The 22,667-nt window shown below is 40.7% G+C and overlaps 1 protein-coding gene across 1 annotated transcript in view; it reads left to right on the top strand.

The window, feature by feature from the left end:
- Window positions 1-4,659: 4,659 nt before the first annotated feature.
- Window positions 4,660-22,667, top strand: part of NEIL3 (nei like DNA glycosylase 3) — a 41,269-nt gene continuing 23,261 nt past the window's right edge. The window contains exons 1-4 of the mRNA XM_007445651.1: window positions 4,660-4,815; window positions 13,436-13,563; window positions 20,831-20,965; window positions 21,636-21,849. Coding sequence (XP_007445713.1) covers window positions 4,660-4,815; window positions 13,436-13,563; window positions 20,831-20,965; window positions 21,636-21,849 — 633 coding nt within the window. The remainder of the gene's footprint in view (window positions 4,816-13,435; window positions 13,564-20,830; window positions 20,966-21,635; window positions 21,850-22,667) is intronic.

Here is a 22,667-nt window from a genome sequence, read left to right as displayed (position 1 = left end):
GCCATTTAAGGAAACGTGTTCACAAATTCCACGAATTAGGTCGTGAACACGTTAGGGTTGGGGGGAGCCTTATTCAGCCTGCCACACCAGGCTTTCTCAACCTTGGTACTGGTAACACTTTCTCGACTGGGTAACTAACGATCTGCTGTGGTGGCTTGTCCTGCACGTTGTTAGATATTTAGTAGCATCCCTGCCCTCGACCCATGAGATGCGGGTGGTACCTCTCCCCCTAGTTGTGACCAGATGTCACCGGTTGAGACCCACTGCTTCACACCATTCTGGGGATCATTTAATAAAGCAAAGCTAAGCATGTCCATCTCCTGCATAGAATTCTCTATTTGTTCCCCTATTACTTTCAACAGAATACCCATACTTCTTAGCATACCATTCAGGTTTTCCATCATCTGGCTTTGCTGACTTCTCTCGGCCCCATCTGCCCTCACTCCCTACCCTCTTGTCCTCCAGATATTCTTATGGTCCCCCCAAATATGAGGTTCTCTCACACCTCCTGGCGTTGTAAAATATGTTTCCCCCTATCTGCCTAAAACTCCCCTTCTCCTATCCTTTATGTAACAAACTTTTATTTATGTCTCCTCAAAATTTAGCGGAGATGTCGGAAAACCAAGGTCGCCTCCCTGTGTCTGCCGGGAGCACCCTGAGGTTACCTGTCAGCACGCTGGTGTTTATTTCCTCTTCTCGCTGCACTAGTTGGTGAGCTGTTTAGATCTCTGACTTATATCTGTATCCATGGATCTAGCACTCTTCCTGCAACAAATTAGGTGCCCAATAATTGCATTGCTTTTTGAATGGATGAATAAATGGCAGATTTCATGCCTCAACTTGAATACGCATTCCAGTGCCTGAGACCGATGAAGAATATTGCTCCAAGATATTGACAAAAAATAACCTGCTTTTCTATTTCAACATAGAAAATGAATTAATTCTCCTGTCCTCTCTCATGGAGAGAACCCCTCACAAAGAGATTATCTGGGCTCTTTTATGAGTGTTTAATAACTATTTAGTTATTATTTTCCCCCAAATTAAGTTCATGCTCAGAAACTACCTTTGCTTACTAAATATGCTTAAATCAAGAAATAAATTAGAAAAATCCCTTCCATGGAGAATCTGGCAAAATCAAAGCACCCAGTCCTAGATTTCACATCACTGTGAAAAGGCTAGGTATGTCAGGGCAGTTTCGTGAGTTACCCAGAAGCCCATGGTTGATTCTGCAATTTAGATTTTGACTTTGTAAGCAGAAAACTGTCACCTGGCACTTCCAGCCTTCACAATGGAACAAAATCCACTGCTTTGCAAAGTCCCAGCATTTGGTATATGCTTCAAACAATGAAAGTGTCAAACATGGTTTCTGCTGCTGTGCATTTTATTCTTCTTGTAATCTATCGTTAAAAGTTTCTCTTAATGGGTATAAACTGGAGACTCTTTAGTAAATACCACTGAAAACACCCGCATGTGATGTTCACTAATGACTGTTTCCTCTATTCAGAGCTAAAATTAAGAGGGTGTTCAGAGAGGATGGATGTTATCTCTCTACCTGTTAAATATATTCAAGTAATTTATGTAAAACACGGAAATTAACGAAATTTCCCCCATGCTACATTTTTATCATTCCAACTAAAACTCTGCACACAGACCTTGTAAGGAGAAGGGTAAAAATGAAGTTTCATTATCCAGAATATGTTAAAATTTAATATGTTAAAGGAAGGTTTTGAGATTGCCTTTAATTCCCATATAAGGCTGACTAAAAGGTGCTTTTCCTCTAAACCACCATTTCATAAGTTGTTCCTAAAAATGATTGAGGGCTAGTGTCATGTAAGTGATGTTTGGTGAAAACATTTGGCTAAGACCTTGGCTTGCCTGGTTGAATCCCAACTCTGTGACCTCGAGCATGTTACCTAACCTCTCCGTGCCCCTCTCCGTTCCTTCATTTGTAAAGTGTACCTGGAAGGTTTCTTAGAGGGTATGCACTCAATTAGGACTTAAAAATTGGGAGAATTTCAGTAAACTGGGATGAAGACAAGGATACAAAAAGGTGAGAATAAAAGCCTGAGCCAAGAAACAGAAAGTGCAGAGCATGTTCTGGGCAGAGCAAACAGAAGTTATCTTAATTCCTTGAATTTGTAGTGTGTTTTCAAAGTGCTTTCATATATGTTATGCTCTTTGGGAATTAAAACAAAAAAAAATCATGTGGAGGTTTATAAGAAACGTATATTTTATTTTACATAAGAAAAAAGTGTGTTTTAGAGAAAATGAATGACTTTTATAAAGTCATCAAGTAATAAATAATGCTTAAGAAGAAATCGAGTCTATACCAGGGAAGATTTGCTTGCAATGGTGAGATGACTGTTTATAAACACTGCAGATGCAGAGTGCATGCGATTTCACCCTTAATTGCATGTAAGGAAGGATAAAAAAGAGAAGTATCCAAAGACTCAGAGTCTCGTCACAGATACACAAAATCTGGCTTGGCCTTGCAGGGGCACATCAGTGACGTCTCTCAGTGTCTTCAGTGTTACTCCCCAGCTCTTACTCAGCTCTCCGGAGAATGGTAAACCTAATTCAAGTTAAAGATTTTATTTGATCCAAATGTGCCCCAGTACACAACAGCTAAAGAGAAAAAGTTCATAATGAATCAATCAGATGAATGAAGATCGTGATGGCATTAAAATATGTTCACAAGGTATTTGGTACTCCTCCCTTCGAAGGATAAAGCTTAATTCCGCTTTACCCATTGTGGGCTGTACCGAATGACTGGATTCTAATGAACTGAAGGAGTGAAGGTGTGGGCGTGCCACCACAGAGACTAGGTAGTAAAGGCCATTACAGTACAGCTTCCTCCTTGCCTTCCGGCTTGGATCACACACGGTGGGGATGTCACCTGCCATGTCAGGAAAACAGCCAAGCAACCCTATGGAGAGACCCATAAAATGAGAAACCAAAGCCTTCTGCCAACAGCTATGCAAGAGAGCCATCTCAGAAGTGGATCTCCCAGCTACAGTCAAACCTTTAGATGACTGCAGCCCTGGCCAATGTCTTGGCTGCAACTGCTTGACAAGCACTGAGCCAGCACCACTGAGCCAGACCCCTGCCAAATTTTTGACCTGCAGAAACTTTGAAATAACAAATGGGACAATTTGTTAGGTAGCAAACAATAATGAATAAAAAGGTAAACGTGAATAAGGTGTATGAGAATTGTTTTCCATCAAAGGGCAGAGATTCTGACTGAATCTGGGTTGTAGGGAATAGGATTCTTCCTTAATTATTTAGTAACTTGACCTAGAAGAGTAAACAATTAAATAAGAAGGGCTTCCCTGGTGGCACAGTGGTTAAGAATCTGCCTGCCCATGCAGAGGAAACGGGTTCAAGCCCTGGTCCTGGAAGATCCCACATGCCTTGGAGCAACTAAGCCCGTGGGCCACAACTACTGAGGCTGCGCTCTAGAGCTCGCGAGCCACAACTGCTGAAGCCCACGTGCCTGGAGTCCTTGCTCTGCAACAAGAAAGCCACCGCAGTGAGAAACCCGAACACCTCACTGCAACTAGAGAACGCCCGCATGCAGCAATGAAGACCCAACGCAGCCAAAAATAAATAAATTTATTAAAAAAAACAACAATTAAGTAAGGAAGTACAAAGAATTGTGAACCTGATCCAGCTAACTTTTGACCACTAATCTCTCCCTTACAGAAAGACTTATTACTTTTCAAATTTTTGAATTCAAGTCTTTAGTGATATATTCTAATTCAGGTCTCTACTACATATATTTTTCTGGTTTAACGCCAGCAGTGGTATGCGTATTAAATCACTTATAAATTGACACTGTGTTCTAATATGCTGTGTTTTAATTTTCGAAAATGATTCGATTTTTTCTTTTAAAAAAATTGTATGGAGTCCTTATCTTTATGTATTTACATGCACACATCCTTGTGTAAATTTGAAAAGCTATGCATTGCCCTCTGATTTATACAGAGCCCTGACTTTTACAAAGCAATTTCAAATAGCGTTCATCCCAAAATAGAATTGTTGCATGAATTTGGGTAGGGTCTCGCTTAGTTCAGCTATCAAAAAATGAAGAGGCTTTTAATATACACACTAAAATACATTTGGCATATAAGGCCACGTTTTCTAAGACATGCTAAACGTATAAGAGAAAAAGCAAAAGCTGCTTGCTCTAAAACCCTCCCCTGACTCCCTCTGCGCCCACCCACGTCCAAAGAGGGCAAGCAAAGGCCTGCCAGGCAACCTTGGATTTTAGGACAGAATAAGAGGATAAGGTCCAAAATGTGGGTGTACAGAGCAGCTCAAAGACAAAGGCAAAACCTCAAAGCAAAGAACAAGTTGGAGCTTCTGAGGTTCCAAATGCCTCCGCTTTTACGATTCAGCCCCGGTGGGTGGCAGATAGGCAGCGCCAACGCTCACGTTTCGTTCCCTGCAATCCCGCGTCCGGGCCCGGGGCGCTGAGCCACTGCGCCTGCGCCCGGGAGCCCTGCCCGCGGACGGGGGCGGGGCTTCCGGGGCGGGGCCGGGCGCGCGGGAGATTTGAATCTCCTCGGGGCCGAGGTACGTTCTCGCGCAGACGTGAGGTTGCGCGGCAGTTTTCTCAGCAGGGCCGTGCAGCCTAGTGGGGCACGGGGCGGCCCGGAGATGGTGGAAGGACCGGGCTGTACTCTCAATGGAGAGAAGATTCGGGCGCGAGTGCGCCCGGGCCAGGCGGTGACGGACATGCGGGGCCGAGCGCTGCAGAACCCGGGGGGGCCCGGCTCGCCGCCTTCGGCCTCTGCGGCTGCGGGCTCCTCACAGGTAAGCCGCTCCTATATCTTGCGAGGGAACCAGCAGGGCGAAGTGGAATAAAAACCCCATTGGGTTTCCAGGGTCCAAAGTGTCATCTGTTTGCTCTGGCCCAGGCTCCCTGGGGCCCCGCGTTCCCGAAAGCTGACCTTGACTTCACCGGAGGGAGAAGGCCGTGCTATTGCGCCTGCGCAGTTGAGAGCCGCTGGGCTGCTGGGCTGAGGCTGCTGTGGAGAGGCCCGGGCGGGGAGTGATGGAAGGTGTTTTATTCCAGGTCGCTTAACTTCCTTACAGCCCAGCGAAAGGTGGTTCCTTCTGTGTAGAGCTGCATTTTCTGCTGTTAATGTTATCAGGTCTCCGCAAACCCTGACGTTTTTTTCTTCACTTTTTTTTTTTTTTTTTTTTTTTTGTCTTTTGGGTGCCCTATACTGCTTCCCTTACTCCCTTACAAGTGCTGTTCTTTTTTTTTTTTTCTTGCGTTATGCGGGCCTCTCACTGTTGTGGCCTCTCCCATTTGCGGAGCACAGGCTCCGGACGCGCAGGCTCAGTGGCCATGGCTCACGGGCCCAGCCGCTCCACGGCATGTCTTCACATTTTTAAGACAGTAAGCTTTGTAGGATAAAATTCTAGCTTTCCGCTTGCCTAATCTGCAATTGAAAATGTACCACAACTAATATATAATTCTGAAATTTCACATAGAAGATTTAGCACCAACCTTCCCACTCAACTCAATATTGCCGTCTAAGGAAGGGGCAGTGAAACCCATTTTTGGTTCCCTTAAGTGGATTTATTGCTTTTTAAAGGAAATTGTAGCACAGCTTCTTGCCACTCAGGCATGCATTCCAGGTGGTGTGATATTCATTTGGTAAGAATTTAGAACTTAGAACTAAATTAGAATTTAGAACTAAAAATATTCTGATTAAGCCATTGTGCCTTAAAAGCCCTTTAGATGTGTACGGATGATTGTATTTCATGGATGCATATGCAGTATTGCGCTGTACTTAAGTTTCTCCTGCAAAGCTGCATCATAGCCTTTGGTCCTGGAAGAGAAAGTTGCCTGCTATGAAATTAGCATCTGCTTTACAACTTGAAAGAAATGAGGTTCTCAGTCTGAGAAAATAAATTTTCAAACTTGGAAAAAGAGTAAGTTTTGCATCTCCTTCCAGTTGCCCTTGTATTTTATTTATTTTTGACTTTATATGTCACTTAGTACTCTGCACCTATTCTTTTATTGTAGCGTTTCTCTCAAAATCATTTCAGGGTACCACAGAGATGGATCTTGAGTGGTCTCTTAAGAATATTAATGTTTAGAAAAATCACTCATTCAACAAAATTTTAAATACTCAAGGAACCTGGGGAACAAAAACTAACACCATCTTCTGGAGTCTATTCTTTAGTTGGGTAGATACACAGACATTCATTAAGTAAGAACAGAAAGAAATATAAATTGATAACTTCTCTAAAGAAGAGATACACGCTTCCATAAGAACTTACAGGACGTTCAGGGAAAGCTTTGGTGAGAAAGTAACAGTTAAGCTGAGGTATGAAGGGTGAGGAGACCTGAACTGAAGGTTGGCAGGCGGAACGCTTCAGGCAGAAGAATAGCAAAGGAAGAGAGCTGCGAATACTTGAGGGATCGAAAGAAATCTGGTGTGGCTGGAAAAGAGAGGATGAGATAGAAGGAAGGTGGTTTGAAATAAGACAGGATTGGGATTGGTGAGTCGGAGTCAGACGCTGGGGATCTTTGTAGACCTGGGTAGGGACTCTCATTCATTTTAGGAGTAATGGGGGGCCTTTGAAGGGTGATAAGATCCATTGACACTTTGAAAAGATCACTCTACCTTGCAAAGGTAAAAAGAGTGGAGGAAAGGCAGGGTAGATGCAGCTTCCTCAGTTACACGAGGACTGTAGGAATCCCGGGAGGCCTGCCTGGACCTTGGAGGAGGGTGCTGGGGGCAGAGATAAAGAGAAGGGAACAGTCTCTATTTCGGAAGTAAAGACAGTAGGGCTTGGTAACTATGGCATGACATGTTACAGATATCATCACTGACATCATTCAACAATAATATATTTTGTATTAGGTCTTAAGCTTGCTCCCGAGGATACAAAGATGAGTTAGATAAACTTCCTTCTGTGAGAATCCCACTTAATGTTTTGACTACACATCACCTCGTTGGTATTTAGGCCCAAACAGCATGAATATTCCCTTTAGTTTGTGATTCTCTTTAGTAGCAAGGCATAAAGTGCTTTTGAAGAACTGTTGCATTTCATTTTGTTACAAGAAATAATAACCCAATGATAAAGGATTAACCAGATTCTACAGAGGAGGAATGTGAAGCTCAGAGTGAGTTTACATAATTAAGTTGCCCCAGATCACATGACTAGGTAGGGATGAACCAGGGTTTGACCTCCCTGCTTTCAGACTCCAAAGCCTACACTCCTAACCATAGATCCCCTCAGTTATAAACGGTTCAGTAGGAAAATGGCTGATTCATTGTCAGGAACACCATATTGCTCAGCATATAGTGGTGATTACTTATTAATCAGCAAAGTGAGACCTTAGGTTTTTGGCTGTGTCTGCCACCATTTTTAGTCTTGTTCAGTTTGGTTGATTCTCTTACCTAATTTGATAATCCTAATGGCTACCATTCCCATGTTCACAGTGCAGCCCGATAATATAATACACATGCTTAGTCAATGGTTGGGCAATTAATATCCCTTGGCAGCATTACTAAATGAGCTATATACCCCTTAAGTAAAAAGCCTTGAACATAAAGCTGTTATGCTTAATACCTTGACATAAAGAGGTATTAAATGTTAGAAAAGGTCTTTATGATTGGGATCTCAGGAACCTGGTTCTGTGGGAGCTGGCTTTGAAAATCAATATGGAATGAATAATCCCTTTGTGGTTATTGGGAATATTCTAAATATTTTGCCATGGCTTCACTTTCTGGGCCTTTGATCTAAAAAAATAATAATCTTTATCAACATGAAGGGTTCTTTGCATTTTAGAGGGTTGTTCGATCCATAGTAAATTGCATCAGAACATGGTGGGTTGTCACAGATCTCTGGCGTGATCATTACTGTAACAGGTAATGATCCCGTATTTTCTAGGCCTTTATGCCAGAGTTAAAGCTATTTAAAGGTGTCTGCTACTGGCTTGAAGTCATTAGTTTTCACAAGGCAGCAGTTGAAAAAAACTGCATACAATCTTCTTTATATTGCAGTAAACAGGAAAAATACAAAGGAGAGTTAAAGAAATATTGTCTATTTAAAATAAATGATTTAAACTCCAGATAATCATTGTACCAAAAAAAACACCTCCGTAGCTACCGCCGTAATGAACCAGTTACTGTGGCATATAGCCTTCCTCTTTGCTGCAGTTTGACAAGTCCATAGAGAACACGTTTTAAGGCACGTCTCCCGGTGACAAGCGATCCTCATTGTGAAGAAGAAAGGCTACAGCCATAGAAGGTCCTGGCATTCGCTAGTCCTGCACGCGCTGTATCATTTCTCTGAGTTTTGATCCACTGTCTTGTCAGCATAAAATTATGCAACTCTGTAAGCACATTGCATAAAACTCTGTTGGAGCTTTGGAACCTTATGGTACAAAGCAACATTGGAATATAAATGAACATGTCTGGTTAATGAGCTGTGAAGAGTCAATCCTCCGATTTTAATTGTTGGGTGGATACAGTATTGTAGTGAAATTGGTATGTAATCTGCATAAGTTTTCGATCTCCTTTCACAAAACAGGACAGGAAACAGAGTTTATTTATAAGTATTCATTTCATTTGAAACATGATCCTCTGGCTACTCCATCACTCCTTAAGGTTTGGTACATGTAGCTAGCTCTTCCTGCCCTTCTTCTGCCTCTCCCGCTGCGGAGCACAGGCTCCGGACGCGCAGGCTCAGCGGCCATGGCTCACGGGCCCAGCCGCTCCGCGGCATGTGGGATCTTCCCGGACCGGGGCGCGAACCCGCGTCCCCTGCATCGGCAGGCGGACTCTCAACCACTGCGCCGCCAGGGAAGCCCTCTTCCTGCTCTTCTTGATCTGCCCTTCACTGTGCCTGGAGCAGAGTAGGCGTCTCATAAACATTTGAATGGACGGAGAAGAGCAAAGTTCTGAATAGTGCAAAAGTAGTTTTGATGAAGGATTTAAAAATAAATGCAGTTCAGAATCTTTCTTTATGAGTATGTATCTTGTTATGTATGTTAAATGGAAATTCCTATTACAAGAAAATCATGAAGCCACATAGTAAACGTTTTCCTCCCTCCTTTCCCTTCTTCATAGTGGGGGGAAAGAATCATAGCTCATTTTTATTGCCAGTATGTAAATGAAGGAGCTAATCCACAGAGATTCATTTTCCAGCCAGATGAAGCTTATTTGTTTAAATCCAAAAAGGGGTTTTAAAATTGCATTATAGTACTTGCTTACCTTCTTCAGTGGATACTGATAATGGTTTCACCTTAATGACTCAGGATCATTATTATCAGCACTCAACATTATATAGAGTCATGGAACAAGGATCAACAGAGAACAGATAAGTCTTACGGATGAGGAAACTCAGGGAGATGACTTTCCATGTTCACTGGAGCTTTCACCAAACAACGAAGTATTGGGGGTGATGTAGAGAAAAGGACATATGATTATCTTGATTTTGAATTCCAGCTCCTTTGTAAGCTGGAGGTGCTTATAACTTACATCTTTGCTTATTTGGTCAGGATTAGATTAGGGGACATATAAAACTCTTAGCTTAGTGCCTAGCGATGTAAAGTAAACGTCCTGGTAATTGTTTGTTCCTTTTTCTCCCACATCAGGGCTTTCTCACCAGACCCATTTATCAGAGGCATGACCTATTGCCTTATGAAGGGGTGTAATCTTTTGGCGCCCTCATATTGTGTATAAAGCATTTAGCCTCTGAGTAGGCGCTTATAGCCTCTGCTCTTACAAAATTGTAGAATATATTTTGATGAAAGGATCTAAAGACCTCTATTTGGGGGCTTAGAGACCATTTTAAAACTAGGTTCTTTGATGGTTTAAATTGGTAGAAAAGTGACTTCTGATTACTGAAAGTGTTGTATTAGGAAAGTAAAGCATGTGGGAGACAAAAAGGAGGACAGACTATGAATGTAAATATGGTATTATTTTCTTCCTCTCTGGGGAAAATATGTAACCGCACTAGAGCTGAAACATTTATCTATGGAAAAGTCTTATTCTGTTCTGAAAAGTTCATCTTCCTTGTTCATCCATGGATAGGCAGGATAAATGGTAATCAGCACAATAAATCATGTGCTGTCTCCGAAGATATATGTTGTTTTGACGATTTCATATTATTAAGCCACTTGAAAATGGGAACGTGAACCCTTCTCAATCATACTTAAAATTGTGGGAAAGGAGATTTTCCTCTCTATTTCAGGAAAAAAAAAAGGGTGAAATGTTCAAATAATACTGTAATAGGATTATAAGGGCCCAAATGAGAAAGCCACGTATATATTGGGCCATTGTGTATAGTTACAGCAAAAATAATAGGCTTGTGGAAATTAATTTTTGAATTTGTCTGGACAGCTGAAGCTTATACGAAGAGGTGATAACCCCAGATTCCACAGTAGGGCAAGTGAATATCTTGTAAATCTTTGGTTTATTGCAGAAGCCTTTCCCAGTTTGTACACAGGCGCTCTCAAAATAAATGGAACAAACCATCACTGGTACACCAGAATTTCCCCTAAATGGAGTTTTTAAAAAACAGTTAAAAATATATGCAGGTGCTTGAGATGGGCGATTATAAGTTGAATTTTTTATTTTGCCCTGAGTATATTATCTAAAGCTGATTATTTTAGAAATGATAGTGTACTGGGAATCAGGGGATTTGGTCAAGTGCTCACGTGATAGACAACTGGATAAAAAGATCTTTTTGTATCACCTCAAAACCCAAATAAGGTATTGGAATAGATGTTTTCAAAGCAGCCATTTAAATGCTAAGTAAGCATCTTAAATAAAAACCAGGACAGGCTGGGACTGGTCGCTGAAAATACATTAATCTCTTCCTAAACGTTCCCGTAAAGTTCTTTTTACTTTATGGGAAACTCTGGTAAATATAGTATTTTACATCCATCTAGCTGTTGGTAGTCATAAGAATTTGGTCCTCCTATATTTAAGCCTCACTCCATTGAAGATAATTAGAAAATAAGAGACTAGGGTGTTAATAATTTTCAAAGGAGATAAAACAGGTGGTAGAGTAGAAGTTTTTGCCAAGAAGCCTTGGGAAAGGTAAAGCAAGATGGGGATGATGGGTGGGGAAGACAGCAACCCTGTATTTTAAAGCCACACTCAGTTTTAAGATGGGAAGGAGGGATCTGATTAATCCCACAGATGTTTCCTGAATTCCAGGCATTGTGTGAGGCTCCCAGGGATATTAAACACCAGAGTTGCTTTTCCCCAGGAGCTTATGGACAAATAAGGGAGAAACACAAGTCACAGACAGATCATCATTTAGTTTGTTAAGTCCCATCACAGTGGTTGGTGAAAACACTGTGCTGGGTTTGGCACTTTGAAAACCTCAAGATGATTCCTCTTTCCAGTGGGGAAATTCCAGTACCAGAGAGAGGGGCACACAGTACATGTGAGCAAGGAAGAGGTTATACTAACGTTTCATTTTAAACCCAAGCACCTCATCAAGTATTAAAAATCGAATTCTGGGACTTCCCTGGTGGTCCAGTGAATTGGCACTAGAGTTCATCCAAGAAAGAGAAGAGGAATCAGAGGCAGATGTTCTGAGGACATGGTGACACGTGTCTGTAGTTCCTGAGGCTAGAATCTCCCACAGGTTTTTGGCGGGGGTGGGGGGGTGGGGGGGTGGTTTTTTTGTTTTTTGGTTTGTGCAGAACTGCAAGGCTGTCACTATTAACTACTCCTGTGCATTCGTTCATTGGTCGCTCTAAGTCTGTGATTGATTGCGCAGTTCTTATCTTGGCTGTAGTCATTACAACTGTGAATGGATGTAGTGGAAGAATAGTGTCTGTTCATGCTTTCATCTGCTTGGGCTGCTATAACAAAATACCACAGACTGGGTGGCTTAGACAACAGAAATTAATTTCCTTACAGTTCTGGAGGCTAGAAGTTTAAGACCAGGGTTCCAGCCAGTTGTTTCTGGTGAAGCTCTCTTCCTGGTTTGCTGATACCACTTTCTTTTCACATGGTCTTTCCTCTGAGTATACAGGAGGAAGAGAGTGTGTTCTCTGGTGTCTCTTCTTATAAAGATACTAATCCTGTTGGATCACGGTCCCATCCTTACGACCCGATTAAACCTTAATTACCTCTTAAAGGCCCTATTTTCAAATACAGTCACAATGGGGGTAAGAATTTCAACGTAAAGAGTGTTGGAGGGGACACAATTTAGTCCCTAGCAATTTGCAATCTTTTTTTCTTCTTTTTAACATCTCTTATCCCTTTATCCCTTTGAGCTAAATACTGCAGTTGTGTCTTTTTTTTTTTTTTTTAACAAGGACCAATTTAGTCAAATAAAGAATAGAATGAACATATCATCTTAAATATGTAGGTTGAAAGATGTCTGTAAACCAAAAGTCTGAGAATCACTGAATGGTAACATCCTAACATAAGTGGAGGGAAAGTTGTGATTTGCTCACAGACAGTATCTAAAACTGTTTTATAGTTTTATGATACCAGTATACATACTGCCCAGATTAAGAAAAAGAGCATTATCTATGTCATGATTTTCTATGTCATTATGTCATTGTTACTTGGAAGGCTAGTCAATTGATTTCTTTTAAAAAAAAATGATAGGTTGGCAGGGCTTCTCAAGGGATATCTGAACTCAAGCCATTCCTTTCCTTCACCCACAGAAGAACTGAGATTTTATGTTTATGGTTTCCTTGATCTTCTTGATAATGTTCAGTTCATATGTTGTAATTCTGACACTATGTTGTTTGGTTTTGCATGCTGATGGGAGAAGGAGTAGTGGGTTTCTTTTTCCTTTATTCTGAACATTGCAGTTGGGGAGGGAGAGAAGAGCAGACCTCAAATCAGATCCCCATCCTCGGGGGGACCCCAGGCTTTATCTCTGATCCCCCATATCCCACAAGAAATTGAAGCTCTCATTCCTTATGTCTGGTAAAATGCCTTTCTGACAGAAGCTGGCTTCTTACCTTTGGGGTTCTCTCTCACTTTTACTTGTTTTTGTTTGTTTGTTTTTTGTTTTTAATTTTTAAAATTTTTTTGCAGTACGCGGGCCTCTCACTGTTGTGGCCTCTCCCGTTGCGGAGCACAGGCTCCGGACGCGCAGGATCAGCGCCCATGGCTCACGGGCCCAGCCGCTCCGCGGCATGTGGGATCTTCCCGGACCAGGGCACAAACCCGTGTCCTCTGCATCGGCAGGCAGACTCTCAGCCACTGCGCCACCAGGGAAGCCATGGCCTCTCTCTTTTTAAATGACTGCCTAGTAATTTGACAAAATGTATGTAAACAGCTGATTACGTTACTTGACTTGTTGGAGATTATTCTTCTCATTGGATGTACCTGGGCATGAAGTAATACAAAAACATTAAGAATTAAATTATGATTTTTGTTTCGAGTTTGTGTGTGTTTACATATGTGTATGTATTTTCTCCTAGGCTGCTGCACTGATGGATAATAAAAATTCCAGCCAGAATTTCTTGAGACTGTTTAATGGACACATTTACAGTGGCGTGGAAACTTTGGGGAAGGAGCTCTTTATGTTCTTTGGGCCAAAAGCTTTACGGTAAGGTAAATCTGTACAGTACGTCTTATCTCTCTATGTTTAGAGATGTGTAGAAGGCTTTTCTTGCAGTTTGCTGCCTGTCACATTTAAATACATGGAAAGTACTCCATTTTTAAGAGAGCTCTAATACCAGAGGTTGAGATTGTATCATGGAAAGCAATAAGCAGAAGACGAATAAATTGTGATGTCATCGTTCCTTGGAGGGTTCGTCAATTTATTTCTTTTAAAAAAAGATGACAGTCTGGCAGGGCTTCCCAAGGGATATTAGAGCGTCACAGCTCTGCCCCTCCTCACACTCCCCAGGGTGCTCTTTTCCCTCTAATTTTCACCAAATATTTATTGCATTTAGTGACATTATTCTCTTTATATTTATGACAGCTCCTCATTTGGTTTGAATGTCTCTCTAGATTTTTACATTTTTCTCTCTTCTTCCTCTGAAGCCTTGTACAGAAAGGGAAACTTATTTATAGATTTCAAAACTTTCCACAGAAGTAACTGGTTCTCTGCTGTCTCACAGTGCTTATGGAAATTCATTGCTAACACATTGGTTGACTTAATGATAAAAAGGTCGAAATGTATGTAATCACCTATCTGATTTTTGCAAAACATACAAAAAAAGGCCTGTGGATTAATATGTCTGTCAAATCTGTCTTCTCGGAGTTTAGCCTAATCTGTTGCAAACTGTAAATTTGAATCTTTTTTAACGTTTCCTTAAGATATTAAACAGTTTTCACCTGCCTAAAAGTTCTCTTACCGGACCCCATGCTTCTAAGTGAAGGTGAATAATGGTTGCAAAGAGATAGTATGACTCTGTGATTGTTATTTATTGCATCTCATCTATTGCATGTTTAGAGTACTTCAGACTTTACGTGATTGCTTTTTCTTTGACGTGGTCTCTTCGTTGTCAGCAGCTGCTGTCCCTGGACAGCGTTGTCCCTTCATGGTTTTTCTCAGCCTGGAATTGATAACATCAGCACACGCCTCCCGGTTCAGGCAGCAGTGATCTACTGCAGGCTACATTATTGTGGTAATAGATTGATTGATGTGATTGAAAATTCTTTGCTCCAAACAGAGTAGGACACAATGGGATCCATGTAAGATAGTTGAAAACATTGATATGTTATTGATTCTCTGTTGTGAGGTGCAGATTTATTTCTATAGCACGAGAGGGAGGTTTTTATCAAGTGTTCTCCACCAGACTGATAAGGGGGGAATCATTTCTCAGTGCAGAGCTGTCAGCAAGTGTTCCATGAAGTTCTAAACAAGGGCTGCTGTTTCCTCAAACTAAGTAACTAGTACCATCCCTGGCGAGTACGTGTCTCAGTACATGGATGGAGACCAGTGTGATTCCTACAGCCTTGACTGCTATGTGATGTAACAGTTCAAGATCATTGGCAGATCAGCTGTTTGAATATGAAGTTAACAACCTAAAATCACCTGTATTCCCTTTCACAATTTAACATGTTAACCTGTGCTTCTTGGGAGGATGGATGACTGTCAGAGAAATGGGGTCCTGTGTAAGGCTGCAGGTCTGTGAGCGTGAGATAGAAATGTAGTCTTCATTTCTGACCTCTGTTTCCTCCCCACCAGGCTGGTCTGCTCTTTAGAAAGCCGATAGTAGGAAACATGCTTAATGATCACAGTTTTCCCTCAATAGGCAGCTTCTCACAACTAAAATTGCCCATGGATTTAGTACATCTTATAGGCCAGGCCATGAATCTTCCTGGGATTCATTTGTTAATGAAAGTAGAATACAGGCCTAGCCCTCTGGAAGAGAATCTGCCATGTAAAATCCACACTGCAGAAAGATACAAATTAGACAGTGACTATTTCTGTTGCTAAAAGATGTATCAAAGTGCTCAGAATAGTGCCAGAAAACAATAAAAATGATTTGGTATACGTTTATTTTAGGAGCACAGATGTGGTGTTAGGTGTGATTAATACCTATACTCTTTCTGAACACTTTACAGAAGCTCTTCATCTGTAACAACAAAAAAAAGAGTCATGTTTAATTTTTTGTTAAATATGTATCAAATACTCATTAGAGCAAACTGAGAAACAATGAACAAACAAGAATAAATTTATACCTTCACAATCCCACTACCGAATAGAATCTCTATTAACCATGAGTGCATGTATTGCTGGTACTATGTGTGCATATATTTGTAACTCTGTTCACCCAGACATGTCCATCCGACAAGCTGCTATTTTCAGTCAAAATGAACGCAGCTTATCTCGTGAACTTTATATATATATATATATTTTTTAAATGAATATCTTTTCTAAAATACTGGTGTTTCCAACTTATGGTTTATGTGACTCCAGTTGTTTGCAATTACATGCATACTCAGAGACCAGAAACTGTATCTGAAATATTTTGGAGGCTTTGCCATTTTATTGAAGCATTATACATAGTTAATTGTGTAATTTATTGGAGCTTGAGTGATATGATCCTCTAAAGAGAAATGCAAGCGATAATGTGACAGATCTTTCTGGTTTGCTGAAAGGTCTTTAAGGAATCCATGATACGCTACTTATAAGAGGGTTTTAGAGCTTAAACATAGTTTTGTAATCTGTCACATAACGTGTTAGGAAAAGTTGGAGTGTGATAAGGACTCCAAATGAAATTTTATACTTTAGAGTAGTGAATACCTACTGTTTGTCCAACATGCCCACTTATCTTTTGGGGACAGCATTTCCTCTGGAAACTGATCATCTGGTCACAATAACCAAAGAATTCAAGTTGAATTTAGCATAATCTTACTTAACTTTCTCTCCCACGTAGTCGATTGGGTCAGCCCAAGTTCTTTTGTGAACTTTCTCAGCTGGAGCTGAGGCAGATTAGGCTCTTGGTGATGGAGGAAAGCTGGGGCTGTGAGGCCTTAAGACTTGTAGGTGGCCGTTGGCTTGTCCAGAAAGACAAGGTGATGGAAAATACAGCCAGCCTCCATAAAGCAGAGAGAACCCCAGAGGCATTTTAGCCCCTAATTCCCTCTGTTGCTAAGATCCAGCCACATTCTTGCCTTTCCTGCAGTGTGATTCTTCAGCCTTCCTAAGACTCCATAAGCTACCAAATATCCCTTAATGCCTAAACTTTTTGAGTTGGGTCTCTGTCACTTGCAGTTTAAGAAAACTGACCATTAAAGTAATCTACAGGTAGAAAAATACATATTTTTAATTTTTTAAATAGTAGCTTGTATCTTGTATTTCAATTACCATAATGCTTTCATGCGTAACTGGAAAAAATATGGAGATCTTTACCGCAGTCATTTACGTTCCCTTCTGCACCCGACAGCCTACAGGGTCACTAGTTCTGCCGCTTTCCTTTTCTTGCTTCTTTTCACCGTACACATCATTTTATTGCAGTTTTCCCCATATTTTAAAGTAATATATAAGCCAATTGTAAAACCTTAAGATAGTTCCAAAATAGCTAAAGGAAAAAGTAAATACCACCCATAATTACTACTGTTAAAAAGAAAACACTCAACAGTTTTTGTAAATATCATAGATAAAATATAAATTGTATATATACCATATATAGTTTATATTACATATGCATGAATTATAATATGATATTGCATGTTATGATTTTTATATAAACAGGAATTTTAATTTATATTTTTCCCTTTTACATAACATGCGTATTGCATTTGTCAACGTCAAAATGTACATTATTATTTTTAATGTGCACAAAGTGTGCTACTCTATGGATGTATCATCATTGTTTTAGTCAACTACCTACTGACTACCTACCCTGCATATTCCTGTCCCAAGGGAGTCTCTCCACACTCAGGTCCCCCAGCCCTCCGGTGGCCGACTGCTGTTGCCTGTTACTCAGTGAGAGGTTCGTGATGGGGAAACAGAGGTTCTTGTTTCTTCCAGACCAGCTTTCATTCTGGGCAGGCCCTGAGCATGTGGGCCTCAGGGCTGCAGTTTTCTCAGGGCTGCTGCCCCTCTCCTCCCTGAGGCAGCCGTGCTTCCTTCACTGTGTGGGTGGCCTTAGGTCAGAGTTTCCTCGCTCTCTCCCATGGGACTGGTGCCTGGAGTATCACTGCAGGAGTCTGCACCAAAGTTGATTCCCTGCCTCATGCCTAGAGGCAGATAGATGGCTTTTGCTTCCGCTCGTTCTTAACAGCAGTGCACTTGGCCTGGGCCTGGAGGCAGAAGGGTTTCCTTCCCTCCCCAGTGGCAGACTGCTTGCTTATCCTTGTTACCTGGCACAAGACTTCCTCTGCCTGCAGGCAGTTTCCTGTTACTCCTTCAGGGACAGACAGCTTTTTGTTTGTACCTCTCTGTTGGCTAGAGCATCTTAAAACTTTCTAAGACCTCTGCTTCATGTAAGAGGCATGTTCAAGAAGCAAGGAGACAGGGTTTCATGCAGGCAGGTCCCACGTCACCAAGTGTGGCTCTTTCAGGTCCCCTGCCATGACTCACATCTTACTTGTGGGCAGCTAACTTGTGGATGCCCGTGGGAAAGAGCTTACAAGTGAGGGCACACTCTCCTTGTGTCTGGGGCTCCAGAGATTCTAAACCGTCATACTAGCCACACTATTTAAAAGTTTGTTGAAAATATTAGCTGTTTTCTTCTTATCTATTTCTACAGTAGCTGTCTCTTTCTCCCGTACTCTTCCCCAGATGGAATAACTTGTGTGTCTGTCTTTCCACAGAGGGGCTTGTCACTCTTTGGAGTTTATTTCACCTGGCTGCCTGCAATGTCTTGTCTCTGATGGGCTCAAGAAAATTTGGGATTTTGTGAATACTGTGATTTTTCTCTCCTTATTAGGGTAGGATCCATATTCACATTTAGCTTCTATATCCTAAGTAGAAGCAGAGCTCCCTTTTTCCTTTTCAACATGGTTAAGACCATATCCTTCTTTTTCTAACCTCTTTCTTTGAATTCCCAGCATAAGTTTTACAATCTTTATATTCAACTATTTTACACGCTAGTATCCATATGACACTTTTGACCACTTGATAATTTTCATAAGCAATTGCCTCATCTGCATGTGTAGTTGTCATTAATCTGAACCTGTGACAATACTGTTGTTTGATGCTGTTTATGTTTGGTTAAGGATGTTCAGGTTATTCTGCTAGTGATAACCAGGAAGAATGTGGCTGGTGGTTAAAATAGTATTGGGTCTTATTTATTGATTTGTTTTAGGCAGTTATTTCTAACTAGAGGAATTTTCTTTCTATCACTTCAATTTTTAGTTTGAACATAATTTTTATATTAGAATTTTGGTTGCAAGCGACAGAAGCCCAACTTAAACAAGCTTAGTAATTATTTATTATGAGAATATGGGTGTCTTTTGATACCGGAAGATAATGCAGTCAGGCTTCAGGTAGAACTGGAAGCGAAGACTAAACGCTATGAGGACTCTCTGCATTTCTTGATTCTGTTCCCCGCTGAAATCTCCTGTCGTCTGTGTCTCTGCAGACAGGCCTCTCTTGGCTTTTCTGGTGCCCATGTCAGGACACATTACCGTAGACAGCTCCCATGATAGATCTCCCAATCCTAACGAGAAACTGATCTCTCTGTGTCCCAGATAAATTCCTCAGGAAAATGCTGATGAATCCAGCTTGATCCAGGTTTCCATTCCTGAATCAGCTGTGTAAAAGGCATGGGATCAGAGGAAGGGACAGAGGCCCCTCCCTGCTAGGCCTAAAGCCCGCGGTGAGCAGGCCATCATGTTATGCAGAGTGAATGGTCTCAGGTAGCCAGTTGGATTGGGAGTGGATGGAGCTTGAGAGGATCAAGAGATAGAAATATAACAGTACAGGTATTTACTGTGCCTTGAAAATTTTCATGGTACTGATATGTTTTTCTTAGTTTAAGATAAAGGGTACTTAATAATAAACAGAAAATTTATTGGTTTATTGGGGCTCAGTTATCATAACATTTTTCTATTTCATAAAAATTCATAAAAATAAAATTTATTATAAAAGTAGTTATTTTTATGCACATTTCCCCCTGAATAGATTTATAAGACCAAAAAAAGGCATACTTATTTGATTTGGGGTTCTTACTGGGGCTACTCCTGCATTTGAACTGGGTCTTAACCTTTGAGATTTTATGTGTAGATGCAGTTTCATTATAGAAAGTGATTTAGAATCCACGCAGCTGAAAAGATTTTAGGTATGGCTTCTGGGCATGACAGTTGTACACCTTTCACTGGCGTTGAACCTCCATAGGCTAAATTATGGAGTACTTACAGGCACACATTTTTCCTGTCAAGAACTATGGGGCATGTAAAATGCATTTATGATTGATAGTAGGGCACACAGAGTTTAAAACCCACATCTTTAAAGTTAGACTGGTTAACCTTGTACAATACTATAACATGGTGCTTTGGAATTAGAGGCACAGAGCAGTAACATTTGCTGCCAAAAGAGCCATATTTATTAACTCAACAAAGCTATAAGGAGAAGGGTTTGAAAAGCAGAAAACAATATTTCATCTTGAGAGTCATTTCTGATCTTCATCATCAGAAGTCTCGTAAAACCACTTTCTTTTTTTCTTTTTTTAAAACTGGACATGCTAATCCTATAAAAACTGAAAGGCTATGAATTTTTCATCACTGCACTGTGGCTTTCAAGTTAACCGTAAATATTTACAAATCCCCTCTTCCCAATACATACAAAGGTAGAAGGAAACTAAAAGAATTGAAGACAATAGCATTTTGACTTGTTCTCTTTTCTTTTAATGTGAAAGATTTTGCAAAAATTTGTTTCACTGTGTTATCCCAAAGCAGGGGGGTAGAAAAGAGTTAGTGTCTTAAACTATAGATCTCATTTTGGAATAGGTAAACATTTCCAGTCTACTGTAGCTAGAAGTAAGGAATGTGAATGTTGGTGGCTTTGTAGAATTCATAAAAACACCAACTATAGGCAATTTAAATTTAGCCTTATCTCACCCCAAGCCTTTGAATCAGAGAAAAAGCTGAGAGACAGTAGACTGTTGCGTGAATAAAAGATACCTCATCTGAGAAGAAAAGAGAACAGGGATGTGTTTTCTTGGGCTTACTGTCAGGGCCTTATTATTTCTCTAGGAACTTATTTTCTTTGTGAGTTGAAAAAGTGATTGCCATATCTGGTTTTATAAGGATACAAAGCCATTAACAAAAATATGATATTAGCTATCATTTTGTGCCCTTGAAGTGTCTATTGTGACTAACATTTGTTTGCTTATATTCCAAAAAGTGAAGGAACAAAAATTTCATGCATATATACTTACTGCCGCTCAAAGATGGGTTTGCTTTTGTTCTAGGATTCATTTTGGAATGAAAGGCTTCCTCGTGATTAATCCAGTTAAGTCTAAAAATAAAAATGGACTTTCTCCTGTTTTTGAAGTACAGCTCACCAAAGATCTGATTTGTTTCTTTGACTCATCAGTAGAAATCAGGTAAAAGATTGAATTAAAAATTGCTTCAGCTGCAAAACTGCAAAGTTGGCTCTGCAGTTGGGTTTGGGAATGTCACATGTGAAAATAAATAAATAAACAAAAATTTTAAAAGTAGTTTATAACTGATAAAACATCATTTTAAAAGATTCTTCAAATAACATGTTTTGTTAGGGTTGTCGTTGTTTGGCCATGTAACTCTTATAAGCTGGTTAACATAAAGTGTTTAAGTTTATATCAAAGACCATTTTAAATTTATTTTATTTATTTATTTTTGTCTGCATTGGGTCTTCTTTGCTGCGCACGGGCTTTCTCTAGTTGTGGCAAGTGGGGGCTACTCTTGGTTACGGTGCACAGGCCTCTCACTGCGGTGGCCTCTCTCGTTGCGGAGCACAGGCTCTAGGCACGCGGGCTTCAGAAGTTGTGGCACGTGGGCTCAGTAGTTGTGGCTCGCGGGCTCTAGAGCGCAGACTCAGTAGTTGTGGCGCACGGGCCCAGTTGCTCCGCGGCATGTGGGATCTTCCCGGATCAGGGCTCGAACCCACGTCCCCTGCATTGGCAGGCGGATTCTTAACCACTGCACCACCAGGGAAGCCCCAAAGACCATTTTAAATGACACTTTGTGAATTGTAACCAGGCACATGATTAATGTGTTTTCTATTCCTTTCTATAGAAACTCAGCAGAAAGCCAACAGAACATAAGAATCATGGAAGAATTAGATGTATGTTCACCTAACTTTAGTTTCTCAAGAGCAGAAAGTGAAGTGAAAAAGCAGAGAGGACGGATGCTATGTGACGTGTTAATGGATCAGAAAGTGTTACCTGGCGTGGGAAACATCATCAAAAATGAAGCTCTCTTTGACAGTGGTCTCCATCCCGCTGTTAAAGTAGGTTTTAAGTAGATTTTAAATGATTTCTATATTTTTAAATACTGTGAAGGGACCAACGTGGAACACTTAAATCGGCATGGTAGTAACACATTCTCCCCAGACAGACTTCCGGGGTCTTCGCTCACGCCAGCTTCTCCATGAGGCCAACCCTGGCCTCTCTTTTTAAAATTGCTGTGTGCATCCCTGCCACCCACTTCTTCCTCCCAGGCTTCCATAACTTGCTTTCTTTTTATTTTTCTCCACACCACTGATCACCTTCAAACATAGCCTGATACTTACTTGTTATATATATTGTTTAGGATCTGACTTCTGCTAGAACACAGTCCCTTGGTTTGTTGATGTATCCAAGTATCTAGAATACAGTGTCTGGCATTTGGAAGGCATTAAAGAAACATTTGTTGAATGTATGAAAGAGCTAAGCTCACAACTTTCTTTTACTATCTGGCATATTAAATTCACACTCTCCACACACTCATATATTCCTATTTGTACCTATTCATGACATTAGAAAATGCTGTTTTGGTGGAATGGTGAGAATGGAGGTCAGGTAGCAGAGAATAAGGAATAAGTGATTGGTGAGGAAATGGAAACAAAACTTAGAGTGATTGTTAAAATAGCTTAGATTGGAGCGAAGGGAAAATATTAGACTGCTGGATGGAGAAGTTGGGACAAGAACTGGATTTTTAGGGTTTGTTTTTTTCTTGTTCTTCAACTGGAGCGACATGAACTTATTTGTATGTTGGGAAAAAAAAAAAAACTGGCTGAGAGGGAGAGGTTAAAATTGTAAAAAAAAAAAAAAAAAAAAAAAGGAAAGG

This window comes from Lipotes vexillifer, unplaced genomic scaffold (genome assembly GCF_000442215.2).
Source record: "Lipotes vexillifer unplaced genomic scaffold, Lipotes_vexillifer_v1.1 scaffold344, whole genome shotgun sequence".
Classification (NCBI taxonomy): Eukaryota; Metazoa; Chordata; class Mammalia; order Artiodactyla; family Lipotidae; genus Lipotes; species Lipotes vexillifer.
Note: the sequence above shows the minus strand (reverse complement) of the source record. Positions and strands in the feature narration are given on the sequence as shown.